General features: G+C 52.6%; 1 protein-coding gene across 3 annotated transcripts in view; it reads right to left on the reverse strand.

The window, feature by feature from the left end:
* Positions 1 to 323: 323 nt before the first annotated feature.
* Positions 324 to 16,839, reverse strand: part of NHERF2 (NHERF family PDZ scaffold protein 2) — a 34,188-nt gene continuing 17,672 nt past the window's right edge. For 2 of the 3 annotated variants that reach the window (XM_065031231.1, XM_065031233.1), the window contains exons 3-7: positions 10,221 to 10,400; positions 7,866 to 8,019; positions 5,494 to 5,537; positions 5,104 to 5,166; positions 324 to 2,670 (exon numbers count right to left, since the gene is read on the reverse strand). In XM_065031231.1, the coding sequence (XP_064887303.1) occupies positions 2,512 to 2,670; positions 5,104 to 5,166; positions 5,494 to 5,537; positions 7,866 to 8,019; positions 10,221 to 10,400 (600 nt within the window). In that variant the 3' untranslated portion in view covers positions 324 to 2,511. The remainder of the gene's footprint in view (positions 2,671 to 5,103; positions 5,167 to 5,493; positions 5,538 to 7,865; positions 8,020 to 10,220; positions 10,401 to 16,839) is intronic. The other variant, XM_065031232.1, reaches the window with a different exon arrangement.

Here is a 16,839-nt window from a genome sequence, read left to right on the forward strand (position 1 = left end):
GACAAGTGACCTTTGGATCCTGGTAGCAGAAGAGCCAGGGGGATGCAGAGCCAGGGGGTGGGAGATGAGGCAGCATCGTGCTTGGTTCGGTGTTTGCCAGCAACGGTTACAGTGGCCACAGGAGCCTCAGAGGGGACACCAGCACCGCCTGCGTTTTGTTCTTCAAAGAAAGGGCAGCGCTGACTTCATTGTAGAGCTTCAAAGGAATAATTCCAGCTACTCTTTAAACAGGCAAGGGAGGAAGCAAAGTTTATAATGTGTGAAAGAAGGCTGTAATTCCGCTCCGAGTTCCCTACCGAACAGATGAGGAACAAGCAAGTAAGTACTCAGTACATGGGAAACCAAGTTTATTACTGATATTACAGTGTACATGTTTTTACAATGCAGCTGATAGCCTTATACTGTATTGATTTTTTTTCCAAGTTAAATGTACAGGAACTGAATAATTACTACTGAGCTACAAGATGTCAGAAATATGATAAGTGCTTTAATCAGGAGCAGTTTCCATGGACTAAGCAGAGATTAAGATTTAAAAAAAAAAATAATCTTATCAGTATAGAGTTGCACACCTGATTTCTTTTGATCTGCATTCAAAACTACATGTTCTTTCCCCCTCCCTTAACTACAGTGGTCCAGTCTTGTATGAGAGATGTGGTATTTACAATATGTCTTTGCTCTCTGACATGCATCGGAGAGCGCAAAGTTTGGGTCAGCGATACAGGGAACGCTCTGCCCCGCACACACCAGGGCACTGCCTGAGCTTTGGTTATGCGGGCATGGGAAGCAACGTGCATACCAGGGAAAAAAGGGCTCCTTCAAAAGATTACCAATTTACAGAAGCAAATATTTAGGGGATCAAAAAGAGAGCAGGTAATATATTTGAAGTGGGGTAGGGAAGAGTGCTGGGGGGAGGCAAATGTCTCCACATCCTGAGCCATCATCCCCCCGCCAGACCTGTCACCAATAACCCAACACCTGCACCGCTTCCTCTCCTAAGTCATTATTTTCAACCTGTTCAGCCCATCAACATTCCTAAGAGAGACCTTTCCTAAAAGAGAACTCATCTCCTTCACCACTAGGCTGTCCGTGCTGTCTTGCCCACCAGCCAACAGCCGCAGAGAAGCCAAATGTCCCAGCTCTGCACACCAACCCGCTGCCCAGGACAGCAGTCCAGGTTCTAAGGCACCATTTAGCTCAATACTCAGGAAATACATTCCAATATTCACAGCACTGACCAAGCCAAAGGCTGGTAACACAGTAGTGCTGGAGTTAACACATGGCAAAATCCCAGCACTGCATTTTAAAATGCTCATTGACATCCAAGCAATTGCTGCCATTTGCTTTCAGCTGGGGAAAGTGGTTTCATACTTGCCCATCCTGCTGTGCCTGGTCCCCTCCTGCTGCTGCCGGGGCGTTTGAGCTGAAATCCCAGGCAGGGACAGGCTTGTAAAACACCTCTGCAACCTCTTAATCATCTGCCCACATTTACAGCCAAAGGCAAGTAATAAAGAGCTTAAATGGGCTTAATTTGTAATGCTGTAAAGATCCATTTTTGAGGCTCTAATCCCATGAGCAGGGTGTTTCCAAAGGAGGCCACGGAAAGGCAAAGCATCACCCACCCCACCACACACAGCCAGCCCCACGGAGACCCCACAGCTTCAGAGGACACGCTCCTGACACGGAGATGGGGACTGGGTCACGCTCAGGGGCTGGAGGCAGCAAACATAGCCCAGTAATAACAAATAAAGGACACGGATCCTGTTCCAGCACCCAGGGCCCTGCCGCTCCTGCCTTTCCCCCCCAGCTCAGCGCTGCATCGACAGTTTTGTTTTTAAATCCTGCCCTCTCCCCTCCGCAGAGCTGTCAGGAATGAAAAAAGGGCTTCTATTGCCAGGGCAGAAGTCACTGGTGAGGAGGGAGGTTCCTAAATTAACTGGAAACATATGAGACTTCATTAAAAAACAAAAACTTTTCATTTCAATAGCAAAAGCCAACAAGAGCAATTTACAGCCACTGTCCATTTTCCCATCGTGTGAGTAGTTAACGTGCAGACGGGGTGGCGGGGAAGGGGCCTCAGGGACACCCCACCCCACAGGGGCACAGAGCATCCCACGGGGCTCAGCCTGGGACACCCGCAAAACCAAAACAAACACCCTACACTATAAACAAAAAGTAGTAGAAGCCTAAATGCTGCAGGTAAGAAACAAGAGTTAAACTCTTCCAGTCCTTTCTCACAGGAACAGGGGACGGCAGGCGGCCAGAGCCAGGCTGAAGAGCAAGCGAGAAAAGGAGCTTTGGTCACATTTGTCTTATGAGAATCGCTGGTGAGTAACAATAACAATAATAAAAAAATTAAAAAAAAAAAAAAAAGACTTTAAAATACGCCTTGTAGAAGCAACCAGTGAAGAGCAGAGCACAAAGCATCTCACATGGACACAGGGCGTAGGCACCTCCAAAATGTCCGAGCCAGGGCAGGGGCAGGTGAGCGGCGGCTGGAGCCACCAGCGAGGCTCAGAAATTGCTGAAAATCTCGCGCTTCTTGTTCCAGTCCATCTGCGGAGCTCGCTTCTTCACCCGCTTGGCCCTCACCTTCTCCTTGGCCTCGGCGGCCGTGGGGCTCAGGCTCAGCCCGCTCTCCTCAAACGGGTCCTTCTTCTCCACATCTCCGTCCTGTGGGAACAAGGGAGGGGAGATGTCAGCCCTGGCCAGGGGGTCCCGCAGCGTCTCACCCCCCACAGCCCCAGCAGAGGCGTTTCCTCCAGTGTGCACGATCAGCAAACACACAGGGGTTTGTTGGGTTTTTGTGGGGTGTTTTTGTGGGTTTATGTTGTTCGGGTTTTGTTTGGGTTTTTTTGAGCAGAAGGTCAAAGTCCCTCCCTCGTGCTGTGTCTGTGGTTTCACTGGCGGCAGCAGCATCTGCGTGCCCACAGAATTAATTACTACATTGCATTTTGTAGTTGTTTTCGTTTTGTTTTGTTTTTTTCCCCCCCGCCCCGCTTTCTTTCCCCTCTCCTGAAGAATGTTTGGTTGCCACAGCTGGAAGTGGAAAAGCAGAAACACAGAAGCTGCTGCCCAAGGGAAAACAAGCTGCTCTGCTGCGAAACTGAGAAATAAGCCCCTGGTGCGGGTGGAAAGCAAGGACGAGGGAGCAGGGTGAGCCTTGGGGACCACAGGGAGGGGCTGAAGTGAGACCCCCCCCGTGTTCGCCTGCCTGGGCACCCATCTGCCCCTGGAGCACCCGAGGTGGGGACAGGGGTGCGTGGGAGGGCAGCAGCTCCTGCCTGTGTCCCCATGGCCAGTGCGGCCACCATCACACACCAGTCAAGGCAGCATTTGCTTTGGGAACTGTATTGAATCATGAACACTTGGGAGCTGGGAAGGTCCCTCCCAACCCACAGTGCCCCCCTTGCCATGAGCAGGGACATCTTCACCAGCTCAGGTTGCTCAGAGCCCTGTCCAGCCTGGCCTGGGATGTCTCCAGGGATGGTTCATCCACCACCTCTCTGGCCAACCTGGGCCAGGCTCTCACCACCCTCAGGGACAACAATTTCTTCCTCATGTCTGGCCCAAATCTCCCTCCTTTAGTTTAAAACCATCACCCCTTGTTCTATCACAACAGGCCCTGCTCAAAAGTCTGTCCCCATCTTTCTTATTGGTCCCTTTTAAGTCCGGAAAGGTGCAATAAGGTCTCCCGGAGCCTTCTCTTCTCCAGGCTGAACACCCCAACTCTCAGCCTGTCCTCCCAGCAGAGCTGTTCCAGCCCTCTGATCATCTTGGTGGTTCCTCTGGCCCCTCTCCAACATACACAATCACAGAACAGAATCAAGCCCTTCAGTTTTAAGGGAACATTTTAAAGCCTGCCTGCTCGCACTGCTGCCCTAGCACACAGGCAAAACTCCAAAATAATGATTGCACAAGCCCTGCTGATAACCATGGGCAGGTCCTCCACCAGTGCCATGAGATAATGGCTCCAGCTTTGCTCTGGCTTATGAATAAACGCAAACTGCACGGGGTGGTGGCTTGTGCAAACAGACCAGGCTCAAAGCTGGGGGGCAGAGCCACAGGCAACCCCCACATCAGCTGCAGTTTCCCATGTAGAGATGGCAAAGGGATCTCTGAACAGCTCAAATATCACCCCACGGGAGGAACTGCTGCACTCGGGCACCGGGACACCGGGTTTTTCCCAAGGCAGCAGCCATCAGATCGGGACACACATTATTTAATACTCAGGGAGAACTGGAGATGTCACACTGCAGGTGTTTGGCCATGGCTCTTGGACACAGCTGGTGGCTGAGATGCTTTAGAGGCTTGAGGGGCTCAGAAGAGGCTGTGGGGACACTCTCTGCCGTGTGCCATCCCAGGGCAGGGGACAGCACAAGCACAAGAACCGGCAGAGACCTCCCAGAGCCCCTGCAGTTTTAGCAGAGCCTCATGCTAAAGGTAACTTTTTGAGCACTAAAGAAATCCCCTACTTCTTATTTTAAGAAAAAACAAGCCCGCTAAATTAGTACCACCGAGAGGATACCAGTCTATGCCTCGTGTTTACTTTTGGTTGCTCATTCACCTCGCACAGCGAGATGTGCGGCGTTCAGCCCGGCTCCACCACAGCAACAGCCCCAGTCCTGCAGGTCACCACATCCACACCCCTCCAGACACCCTGATCAATTCACTGTGCTCCAAGCTAAAAGCAATTTTTTGTTGTTTGTTTTGGTTTTGTTTGTTTTATTTCAGCCTGCCTTGTTCCTGTTAGCAGCGCTCAAAGCTCACAGCTCTGCTCCTCCTGCCCTCCCAGCCTCACCTCTTGCCCTGGAGCTCATCAGTATAATTACACTCAAGGTCCAAAACTCTTGAAGACATCGTTTTGTCTTACACCTCTCCTTTCACACTATTCAAGCATGAGTCACTGCCCAACAAAGCACCAATTCACTGGCTGCCCTTACCCCTGCACATCTGCAGGGATGACAAAACCTCTGGATTTTGCTTGCTGGGTAGATACAAGTGTACCCAAGTCTGCGAGACAGAACTGGAAATGCACTGAAAAGCGTTGTACACAGCAACATAAGACAAGCATGCAAAAGGGAGGGGGAAAGTTTGAGGTTTTACCTCTGATTCCTTCCCAGGACTTTGAAGGTCACTGTGAGATGAAGATGTGGATCCTCCATTCAGCTGGTAGAAATTAAAATGTTAATCCAGGTTGCACAAAGACAGACCCCAGCACCAGCTCCCCATCCTGCCAAGGGGCAGCCACTCGCCTCCCCCCATCCCTGGGGCCAGCAGTTAAATGAGGCTGAAACCAGCAGGCCCTGGGGACATGATGAGCACCCCCTGCTCTGCGGGCTGGCATGTCACCCCAACAGGTCCCGTGTGATGGGTGGGAGCCACAGAAAGCCAGTGCAGGAGCCTGGCCCCCCGATCCCTCCAACATGTTCCCCTAAGTGGGGCCAGCCTGGGATGCTGCTCGGCCCCCGCAGCCATCACACATCAAGGACTCACCTGAGTCTGTGCAGATCCATTTGTCAGGGGCTGGGGTACCACACCTGCAGACCACAGACAGAAAACACACAGGAAATACACTCAGGGGGCTGCCGGGCTCAGCATCCCTCAGCATCAGCCACCACCATCAGCTCCAGGTGTCTCATCTCGACTCTGTGCTCTTCAAATGCCCATCCATCCCCCTTGTGCCCTTCTGCAACCAAATTCTTTCCAATTCCCCTGACTCCACTTCATTTCACCCAGTTTTCATCAGAAAAAAAACACACCTTCCAGGAAAGGGACCAAGTAACTTCCTTCCATGAGCCCTAAATTCAGCACACTCCTTTTTTTTTTTTACTAACTAATTTTTCTTCAGAAGCTCTTTAATCAGAAATCTCAAAAATCAACACAACATCCTTCACCAAAATCAGCATCTTGAAGGCATCACAACAGCCTCCTCAGGTACCCTGGCATAATCTTTTCCCCTCACTTCCAACAATTTGCACTAATAGTATTCCACACAATGGCAAATTGTATGCAGATGAGCTGCTAGTCACCACGACCAAGGCATTGCTAAAGGCATTACCATGTCCCGGGCTAACAGATGTGGTAATTTGTGGCAGAATTAATAACTGAATAATGCCGAGCATGAATGAAAGCTTCTGAAGGCAAAGCCCTCACTGAGCATGTCTCCAGCAGAAAATGATGTGGATGCACATTGCTGTGTAACCCAAAATCCAGCGAAGTAAGAGCAGTGCACGGCACCAAATGCAATTGGCAGTTACAGAAACACTGGGCTAATTGCAGAGCACCAAAGCCATGGTCGCCCTGCACCGCATGAGGGCTCGGCTGCCCTAGGGATTCCTCGTGCAGACCAAGGCGCATTCCCATTTAAAATAAATAAACCCAAATCATTGGCTTGAGAGCGTGCTGGTGAAAGAGCCGCTGTTGCGGTGTTGAGTAGTTTATCATACTGAATGTCAGACTCGCGTTTACAGTTTGATAAACTCTGAGCACTGGTCGTCGGATGTCAGCTCATAGCACGACGCTAAATTCTCTGGTATCCTAAGAAGCTAAAAGATAATGTTATTTAAATGAGAATTGAGATCCAAATAACAAACATTAATAAAGTGGAACTAGACTTAAAAAAGTAATTTCAAAGTCTGGAAATTTGGCATGTCTGGAAATATGAAAATATTTAATCCTCCTCTTAATCTGCTCCTAATCTTAATCCTGCTCTTAAAATACACTCATTGTCAAAAAGGTGAAGGTGCTTAGGATCAGCTGTAAGGCTTCGACATAGCTTGAGGTGAAAGCAGTTGGATTAAAGACCACAATTATTATTTCCTCTTATCCTGCAAACAACAGAATTTCCCAGAGCACTTTGTCACCAACACATGGACTGTCACTGGCCAGGCAGAGCCCATTCTCAATCCCTGGTGGATGCACTGAGCTGCAGAGCCAGGGCAGGGGCTCAACCACCCCCCACGTGTCCATGTCCCCAGCCATGTCCTCACCCTGGGGACAAGGGCTCCTTTCTGCCCGGTGCCAGCTCTCGCCCCGGCTCCTCCTCAAACCCATGCAGAGCATCTGATGCCGTTTTATGCCCCGTGCGCTTCTCCGCATTGTTCCACCCTTTTCTTTGGACAAATCTCCCCATTAAGCACCCAAGAGAGCCCATCAGATAAGGCCCAGTTGTGTAGGGACACAGAGCTCCCTGTTGAGCCAGGGGGAGCTGGGGAGCTTCCTGCTCCCCCCCCATCCCAGAGACGCAGCACAACAGGTTGCGGAGCAGACTGGCAGCTTTTGCTGCCAGGTTTCAACATAAAGAAAACACTTCTTGCAGTAGCCACCCCTGTGATCACTGCAGCATGAAACCCTCCCCTTGCACACACACAGCACTGACTCCTGTGCTTCTTGAGGCTCCTTCGCCAGAGCAAAGAGCATTAATGTTCTCCCTCCCAACACCCCAGCCTCTGTGGGTCCTCCTGCTCTGACACCAGACACTCCATCTTCCAGAGTGCGGGTGCTGCAGCCGAAAAATGGGGCAGCCTGAGGAACAGCCATCAATTCAGCTTCCCAGACCCCATCAGACAACAGGTCCCATACAAGCATCCCTCACTGAGCAGCCAGCACCCCCAAATCCCACCCTGCTTTGTCTCAGCCACTTCACAGCAGCAAATTCCCAAGTTAATCATTCACTATGTCAAAATAACAAATTGGGGTTTGGCTAGAATAGGAAGTATTCTCAGTATTTATAAATAGCCGGGTGGTGCTCAGGAAACCACCGAGGGATGAGACAAGGGAAACGTGACTCTCCCTCGCTTCTGGAATCCCACCCATGACACAGTGACTCACGAGAACAGGGTCACCCCAGGAAAGCAAGGTCTCACCTTTGGTGTGGTCCTCTGTGGGGGTAACCCCCAGCTTCTTGAAGTACTCATCTGTTTCGGGGTCCACCACCAGCAGCCTGGCTTCATTCTCCTGGGATTTGATGTGGGACACCACCTCTGAGTGCCGCAGCCCTTCCACGTTTATCCCGTTCACCTGCAAAGCAACAGCATCAGCACCCAAGTCTGTGCCCCCCGCAGCGGAGATGCTGCTCCCAGCTCACACACACCCAGAGCAGCCTCCTTGTCCCCTAAGGGATGCGATTTCCCTTTTTTAATTTCCATTGAAATGATAGGAAGGCTACAGGCTTTTTCCTCCTCCCAGCTGCCTGGTCCCTCTGTCAGAGCATCCTTGGTGTTATCAGCCACCTCCATCTCTGCCCATATCCTGTCAGGAACCACAGCCCCTGACTCCACTACCACCTCACCCACCCTGGTCCTGCCCACACACCCCAGCTGCTCTCTGCAGTGATTTTAAACCCAGCCTTCACCTGGGACATGTCCCATGTGTCTTAGGTTGCCTACAGGGTACAGCCATAGGCAGGGGGCTGGTACCACCGGTGCATCCGGCTCCCTGGCCCTGCAGCATCACCACATCATCGTTCATCCCTCTGAGATGGAAAACCACAGATTTCCCATGTTCCCATCAGGCAAGTTGCTGTGACTGCTGCACAGATTCATTTTTCCCTTCCCTGCGTGCAAGCAGGGACCTACCAGGGAACATGATCCCCTGCTCCTGATTGTTCCCTGCAGTGAGGGGACAATTGTGATTTCAAGGTATTGTTCGGGTGGGGAATGAATCACCCTTTGTCCTGTGGGGAAGGTCTCTGCACCACCCAGCTCCTCACTGCTGGACCCACTTTTATGCCATAAATTCTTTTCCACACTCCAGCCTGTCTCTAGCAAAGCCCAATCAGCCCTTCACTGCCCACCCTGCCTTTGGCACCCAAAGGTGCCTGCCCAGGGGGAGACAGAGAGATGTGCTAATTCAGCCAGGTCAGCTCCAAAACTTTGGGTTCCCCTTTGTGTTTGGGATGCTCGAACATAAACCTGGGGCAGAAGCAGGTCCTGAGGGCCAGGACACAGCTGGAACGGCTGGGATGGAACAGGAACCCCCTCCCCAGGCTTTGGCAACCTCAGTTGCTGGCTTGTAACCCCAATCTGTCCCAAGCAGCACCCTCCTGCCACTCCAGGTCACCAAGATTCATGCCTGGGGCTGCTCCCCCTCACCCCAGCACCCCCAGCCTGCCCAGACATCAAAAATTTATCAAAGCCCCAGAGAACGGGCAGGGAGGGGATCATGTTTCTGAGCTCACCATCTCACCCCTCACTGCTTTGTGTGTGCCAGGCGCTCTGCCAAGTGCCCATCAATAAATAACACACCCCTCGCTGTGACACCGCACTGCTGGGAGCCGCCGGCATCCCGTCCCCGCTCTGCTCCCAGCATTAAACTTTCAGGTGCTGGGGAAGCAGCAGCAGCTCCCACAGGGCTGGAAAGCAGGGGATAGCTTTCATCTTCATGATTCCCTAAGAGTGTTGTCTTCCAGGAGTGAAAACCCCTTTCCCTGCTGGGGCTGGTAACAAAGGCTATGGTTTGGGGTTCACATGTTGCCCCAAGCTGGGGGCATCCATGTGCTCCCACAGTGCAGAAATAAAAGGGGTGACGGCTGCCAGACTGATCCCTGCCTGTCCCTCCGTGATTCAAGCCCTGCCCGCAGTGCAGGCAGCTCCAACCATTCTCCAGGAAAAACACCAAACACAAACAAGCTGAAGGGAGGGCGATGCCCAGCCACAGCAAAACTCATGTTGTCCAGCGCTTGGTGACCAGGAAGATGCTTCCAAGAGGAATTTTTTCCCCCCTATCTTTCAGTTTCACGTCTTAAAATCTCTGCAAAGCTTTTCCCCCCTCTTTTTACCAAACGCCTGCCTGGCAGTTCAGCTGGTGGCACCAACCCATCCCCATGCCCACCGCAGGACACCAGACTGGAGGGTGGCTGGGCAGGCGGCCACCCCCTCCCCTGCGCTGGGACGGGTCCCCGCACCTCTGCACTACAGCGGGCAGATTCAGCTCTAGAACCAGGCAACACCACCACCCAAGCACCCACAACAGTCTTATGGCTCCATATTATGGAGGAATATGGGGGAATCTGATGGAAAAGGGCTCAGGATGGGTGTTTGCCTAAGCTTCAGGCTTCCCAAAGGTCCCATCACTTCTGCTGCCTTCTCCCCACCTGGTGAGAGGGGGACAGGACCCACCGCTCCTACCAGGCTGGGCAGGATTGAGCATCCCTGCATGGCAGATGCCAAGGACACCCCAAGGCTTCCTGGGGAAGGGGTGCTGAGCCCCCATGGCATTACCTCCACCAGCCGGTCCTGGGGCCGCAGCCCCGCTCGGGAGGCCGGCGAGTCGGGGTCGACTGAGCGGATGAACTGGCCCGGCCGGGACTTCTCGCTGTGCAGGTTGAAGCCGTAGCCGTTGGGGCCTTTCTTCAGGTGGCAGAGACGCGGGCACAGCTCCTTCTGCCCATTTAAATCCTGCTTAACAGCGGAGAGGGTGAGGAGAGAAAAAACAGGGCAGTTAATCTACAGGCTTTGCTCTAAAGCAGATGCGATCATTACTAAAGCTGCCAAGGAAGCACCATATCTGCACCCCGTCCTCCCATTCCCCTGAACAGGGACAGGTTAACAAATGAATTTCCTCTCATTGAGTCTATTTTAGAAAACCAATTGTCCAAAATCCTTCCAGAAAAAATTAAAACAAAACAAAAAATGCATTTCCTTCACCAGAAGCAGCCCAGATAAAGTCTGCCCATACGCCAAGACCCCCCCAGCAGTGGTCGAGCCCCACAGCCGCAACCCCAGGCAGGGAGGAACCAAACCCAAGGGCTGAGACACTGGATTAACCTCGGTTATTTATTTACAGAAGTGCCATGCCCTTGGTCCAGGTGACACTGGCATCACCCGTGGGTATGATCAGCTCCCAGCGGAGGGGCCACGGGGTCCAGGGTGATGAACCCTACACCCCATGGCTCCCCACAGCATGAAAAGCTGCAGGATGGATGGCACAGGAGCATGCAAGGAGCTTAGTGCCTTCCCCCATCCCATAGAAAATGCTTTATGGCTCCCCAGGGCAGCTCAGGGAGCAAATTTCAGCTTTTCTCCAGGGCTGTAGGACGTGTTGCGTTCTCTCGGATGCTGCTATCCCCACAACCCCTTCCCAGCCCACGGCTCATGGCAAGAGCCGCCTCAGCGATCTGGGTTTTCATTTTCATCTGTGGTTTAAGGAAAAAAAAAAAAAAAAATCTGAGTTTTAATCTTTCATTAAAAGAAACACCGTGTCACTCCTCTCCTGCTAACAGACGTTTTTTCAGATCACATTTCTGGTGAAATCTCACACAGCCTTTCCTTCCAAATTAAAAACCCACATGGCAATTTTATTCATGTTCCTCTCTCAGTCAAAAGGCACCACGACAAACCAACCCTGCACCTCGTCCCCGGTGGGTGGGGGGTGTGGGGAACCCCAGGGATGATGCCGAGGCGCTGCAGCTGCACAGGGACCCTGCACTGCAAGAGCCAAACCAGCCAAGGGACCTGTCCTGCTGACACCACAGAGCTGCCATCCACAGGGTCCTCACGTGCCCCAGGGGATATTATGAAAAAATTCATCATGTAAAGGGCTGTCGGGCATTGGAACAGGCTGCCCAGGGCAGTGGTGGAGCCACCATCCCTGGAGGGGTTTAAAAGACATTTAGATGAGGTTCTTAGGGATGTGGGTTAGTGCTAGAGTTAGGTTATGGTTGCACTCGATCTTGAAGGTGTCTTCAGCTGAAATGATTCTATGAACCACTCTGTTTGCTGTGATACAAGGGGATTTGTTCAGACCTACAGGCATCTGTCTGGGGAGATGCTCTTGGTATCGGCACCTCAATGCACAGATCAGTTCTTAGGGAAAACACCATCAGTGCCACATCCACTGATGGATAAAAGGTTCTGCAGCCACATCCCCAAGAGCTTCATCCACAGCCAGGACCGGTCCCTCCGCTGCCACCACCCCACGCTCGCACCCGCTCCCTCCTCAGATTTAGCCCACCGGGATTTTTCCCATGGCCCCGGCACAGTCAGTTCACCCCACCACAAACATTTCCAGCTCGCCTCCTAGTTCTTCAAAATCTGAAGAAAACAGGAAATGATTCAACCAGGCCAAGAGGGTCGGATCCGCGCAACCGTAAAGGACACACAGGGCTCTGCGCAGCTCGGGAGAGGGGTCATGTCCCGCAAGCAGAGCAGTAACCCTATTTGGGTTTAGAAATTACTTTTTTAAGCCTTTTTCCTCTTGCTCCATTTTTACAGGGTCACCAGTGCAAAAATACTGAGAAAAATCACCCAAAAATGCAGCAAGCGCTGTAGCTGCCCTCCTGGCATGGGGATCCCCGGCGCTCGGCAGGGACAGTCCCTCTGCCTGTGGGGGATCCCCCGGGATCACCACAGAAATCAAATTACTCAATAAACCAACCACACAGGGAAAAGCTTCGTCTGCAGGATCCCTTTGGCTCTGACAGTGGTAACTGGTCCCATGTCCTATGTGGGTTTGCTCTGATTTCACCACAAAACTCTTGAAATCAAGGTCCTTAACCGCAATGAATTCAAGATCTTTGTCTTTTAAAAAAAAAAAACAAACTTTAAAATCCAAATTCAGCATCTGTCCTGAGCAGAAATCCTCAGACAAAACTGCTTATCCCCCTGCAGAGATGATCTGGGGCTTTCGCTGGGCTCTTAAAACCTCCCGCTAACACAACCCTCGGCTGCTGGGAAAAACAGGGCTTAGAGAACAGCTCTGCAAAGCCCCTCTCTGGGATTAAGCAAAGACTGGGCTCCCCTCACCTCACCCAGACTGAGCACATGCTCGAGCACTTTGCACTGACGTGCTCTGCCGACACGGAGCTGCTGCAGCCTTTGCCAGCTCTGCTATTTATTTTCCTTTCGACCCGTGCCAACGTTTCCCTGGTTGTGTTCTGGGAAGATATTTCCTAAGCTCCCGGGGGGATTTTGCCTTTGTGAAAGCCAAACCCTGCGAGGAAAGCGTTCCCTGTAATGGTGGCACATTCACTGCCCTTTCACACACCAAAACCACAGAAGCCAGCTTCGGTAAGTTAGACTCACGTGCATACTAGAAAGAGACAAAAAATGCAGTTAATTTTTGTTGATTTGCATGCAAAAAAAATAACTGCAAAATGAAGCAAATATTTTTTTTTTCTAGGAATCCAGATATTAACGGGGACTAGTAATTTCATAAATTGGATTAAGCAGCAATGGAATGTCCCACTCCACCTACAAGCATCACTGTCTATACCCATGCACAGGTATGTGTGTGTGCATGTGCAGATAAATGCTGCATTGCCACACCAGCACTGGAGCTGCCGCTTGACGCAAACCATCATTTTAGAAGGAAAAAGGTTTCAGAAACACTGTTCAAGCTGGTCCATTTAAAAATGCACAAACAAGACATTAAATAACAATGAAATGTTTTCAATAAAAGCACAAACCACCCTGGTTGGGTGTTGCCAGCTCTCACAATCTCATCACAACTCTTGCAGCATCTGACTTTTCCCACCCCCCCCTTAGAGTTGCCAGTGCTGCTGCTGGGAGCTGGGGACCCCCATTGAGCCAGCTCCAATTAATGAGGAGTTTCCATGCAATTAATTAGTATGTTCCAATTTCCATGCAAGCAAAATCCACTTGCAGAAGCACCAAACTGCCCACACTTTGGTCTTTTCTGTTTCCTGACACAAACCCACCTCCTGGCTTTCGAGGCCCAGCAGAGCAGCCCCCCAACTCTGCTGGCCAAGCAAAACCCACCTGCCCCTAGAGAAGTCCCTCCCTGGCTCCAGCACCCACACATAAGCCCCAGCTCAACACCACGAGGCCACCAGCACCAGAGACCTGCTCACCGTTGACCTGGCACCACGCTCGGCTCTGGAACGGGGCTCTCCCTGTGCCCCCGTGACCCCTGCCCATCACCTTCCTGATGGGCACCAACTCACCAAACCAATCTGTGCCTTCAGACCATCACCCGCAGCACAACTTCGAGCAGGGATGAGGATGAAAAGGGTTTTTCAAAGAGCTCTGTCACACAGACAGGAATGTGGGTGCTGCACAACACAAACCTGCCACAGCCCAGACAGGACAGCCCGGCCCAAAACCTGCGGAAACAGCCACAGGTGTCCCTGTACCTGGGATGCTCAGAGGTGGTGGTGACCAGGTCCCAGGACCGGCTCCAGCCCCGCAGCTCCCTGCGCTGTGCCAAAATGCCTTGAAAAGTCCTGCTTTAGGGGTTTACTCCAAGAATAAAACACTGGTGTCAGCATGGACACTCAGCTCTCTGGAGTCCCCTAGGAGAGGAGGAGGAGGAGGAGGAAGGCTGAGCACACACACACACAGCGCTAGTCTAACGTCCGAAGCTGGGTCGGTACCATCTGCCGCAGGAGCCCAGTGGGTGCTGGCACACTGTGGGGTTGAGCGGGTCCTGCAGCCCAATGCGCCAAATCCACGATGCTCTCTGCACCTCAGCAAGTGGGTTCACCCCTGAACCCCCCCACGGCTGCAGGGATGCTGGCCGTGTCCCACAGCGGCACCGCAATGGGAGCAGGAGCTCTAGCCCCACTCACCCCCCCGAACACGGGGATTTGCTCAAACCAAGCCCAGCTCATCTGCCACAGGCGTGATGGTGACGGCCACCTTGGCGTCATCGCAGGAGATCAGAGCTTGTCACCTAATCAGCTCAGTCCCGCCTGGGACCACCTCACCCACCGGCACCTTGAGGGCTGCCCCCATCACCAGCCCCATGCCAGCAGCTTTGCCAATTCCTGGGGCAGCCCAGGAGGCTCTGATTGCTGCTGTTGGGAATTGCACCACTTGGACATGCTCCAGGCTCCAGATCACCCTGTGACATGTCAAACCTTTTTGCCTCTGCTCAGCTTAGCTGGAGAAAACACAGGCAGGAGCATTCCTGACTAATTTACATTGTTAACATATTTTCTTTCAAGTCAGCTCCCGTGGCGTTTCCTCTCCTTTCACATGTGGTTTCGGTCAGAAAATGGCTCCTTTGCTCGCCTGCTCCCTGCAAAGAAAACCTCCACCGGCAGAGCCCGCCAGGACTGGGGACACTGGGCTCCGAGGGATGTACAGGGGGATGCGCAAACACCTGTGGGGGCTGCAGACAAGAAGAGCAGCTCCAATCCCAACCAAAACCCAAACACTGGCTGGCAGAGCAGCAAGGCGCAATGCTGGAACCGGGAAGGAGCTGAGCAGGAGGAGAAACCAGTGCAGGAGAAGGGCCTGGGGCCACAGCACCGCCAGAACAAGGAGCCCATTGACACCCGCCCCAACACAGGCACCCTCCCTTGGCATGATGGTTATAGTGGAAGCCGAGCCGCAGGCAAGCTTTAATTTGCGCTATTATTACTACAACTTTGTCAGAAGCTCAAAGGCTGTTGCCTTCACTCAGATTTAGGGATGCACTTAAGTTTAAGCAGATGTTTGCAGCCCTGATCTGCGAATGGGACAGGGGTCCTTGTGTCCATGATGTGAAAACCTGTTGCCTTTCACACCACAAAGACAAGGAAAGCTGGGAGAAGGAGCAGCTCTCACCACTGTTGCCCACAGCCCCATTTGCCAGGAGAACCAGTGAGGCTTTGGGCTCAGAGTGGGGTTGCTGCTCCATCCACTGCCTTGCCAGGGACCTACAGCAGGGCTGGGTTTCATTCCCCTTCCCCCAGGAATGACTCAAATTTTCCCATTAGAGCAGCACCAGAAAATGGGTTATTGTAGCCCTGCATCCCCCAGGGCCAGGGGGACCTCAGTGACACTTTGAGGGGGCAGGGACAGGGCTGGCTGCTGACGGTAAATGTCAAAGGAGTCTCAAAGCCCAGGGAGAAAGCAGGACCACACCGCAAGGCAGGGGCAGAGCACCCCCAGGTCTCTGCTGTGGGGTGAGGACATGGCAGCAATCCCACCACCCATCACTGGGAAAATCAGAGCAAGGATGCTCCCAGGGCTTACCGGCCCCTGGATGGTCCTCAGCCCCCACTGCAATGCTGCGGCCCCCACACACAGCTGGGAAGGACTGGGGGGTCCCCTATGTCCCCCCTCCCTGGCCACACATGTTTCACACAGCTCCACCCCCCCGTCTCGGAGTCAACCAGTGCCGAACAGGCTCAAACTCCAGATGTTGGCGAAATGCTATAAATAAAGCAGGGGGAAGGGAAGAGGCGGCTGGGGGGACGCCAGGTCCACTGACACACAGGCAGATGTTCCCTGTCCTTGCAGGGCTCAGCTGTGCCTGTCTGCAGTCAGATTTGGGGAGAAAGGTGGCGATTTCAGCACCCAGAGGTGCCCCAGCTGGCAAGACCCCCCCCAGCCCCTGCAGAAGAGAAATAACTCTGAGGTTTCTCCACAAGCCAGGCCAGGGATAAATCCACAGCTCAGTAAACAACCTGCTTCCATTTTTATCCAGCCACAACTCTAATTACCACCCGTCTTGTTAGCCAAGGAGGTGTTTCAGCTCAGACATCAGCCACCAAAAGAGAAAAATTCACTTAATTCTTCCAGTACGGACCTGACAGCCGCACTGACACTCAAAGTTTGTTGCTTCTCAGCATCCCCTGGGCAGCAGCGGCTGCTGTCTCCACATCACAACAACCAGTTGAACATTTTGGGTGCTCCCCAGGGACAAACAGGGGCTGTGGCAGCACCCATGGCAGCCACTGCCCCAAGAGGAGAGGAGGAGCTCAAACATAGCTGAGCTGCCCAAAAATGCCTCTTGGCAGAGCCAGTGATCACCCCAAAAAGAGCAAAGTTATCTTAAATATCACCGGGAAGAGCAGGGGGTGCTGCATGTTCCTAACCACACCACGGTGCCACCGTCCCTCACCTCGGTGTCAAAGCTTCATGTCACCACCAACCCAAACTGCCAGCACAG

The sequence above is a fragment of the Columba livia genome, chromosome 15 (assembly GCF_036013475.1).
Source record: "Columba livia isolate bColLiv1 breed racing homer chromosome 15, bColLiv1.pat.W.v2, whole genome shotgun sequence".
Classification (NCBI taxonomy): domain Eukaryota; kingdom Metazoa; phylum Chordata; class Aves; order Columbiformes; family Columbidae; genus Columba; species Columba livia.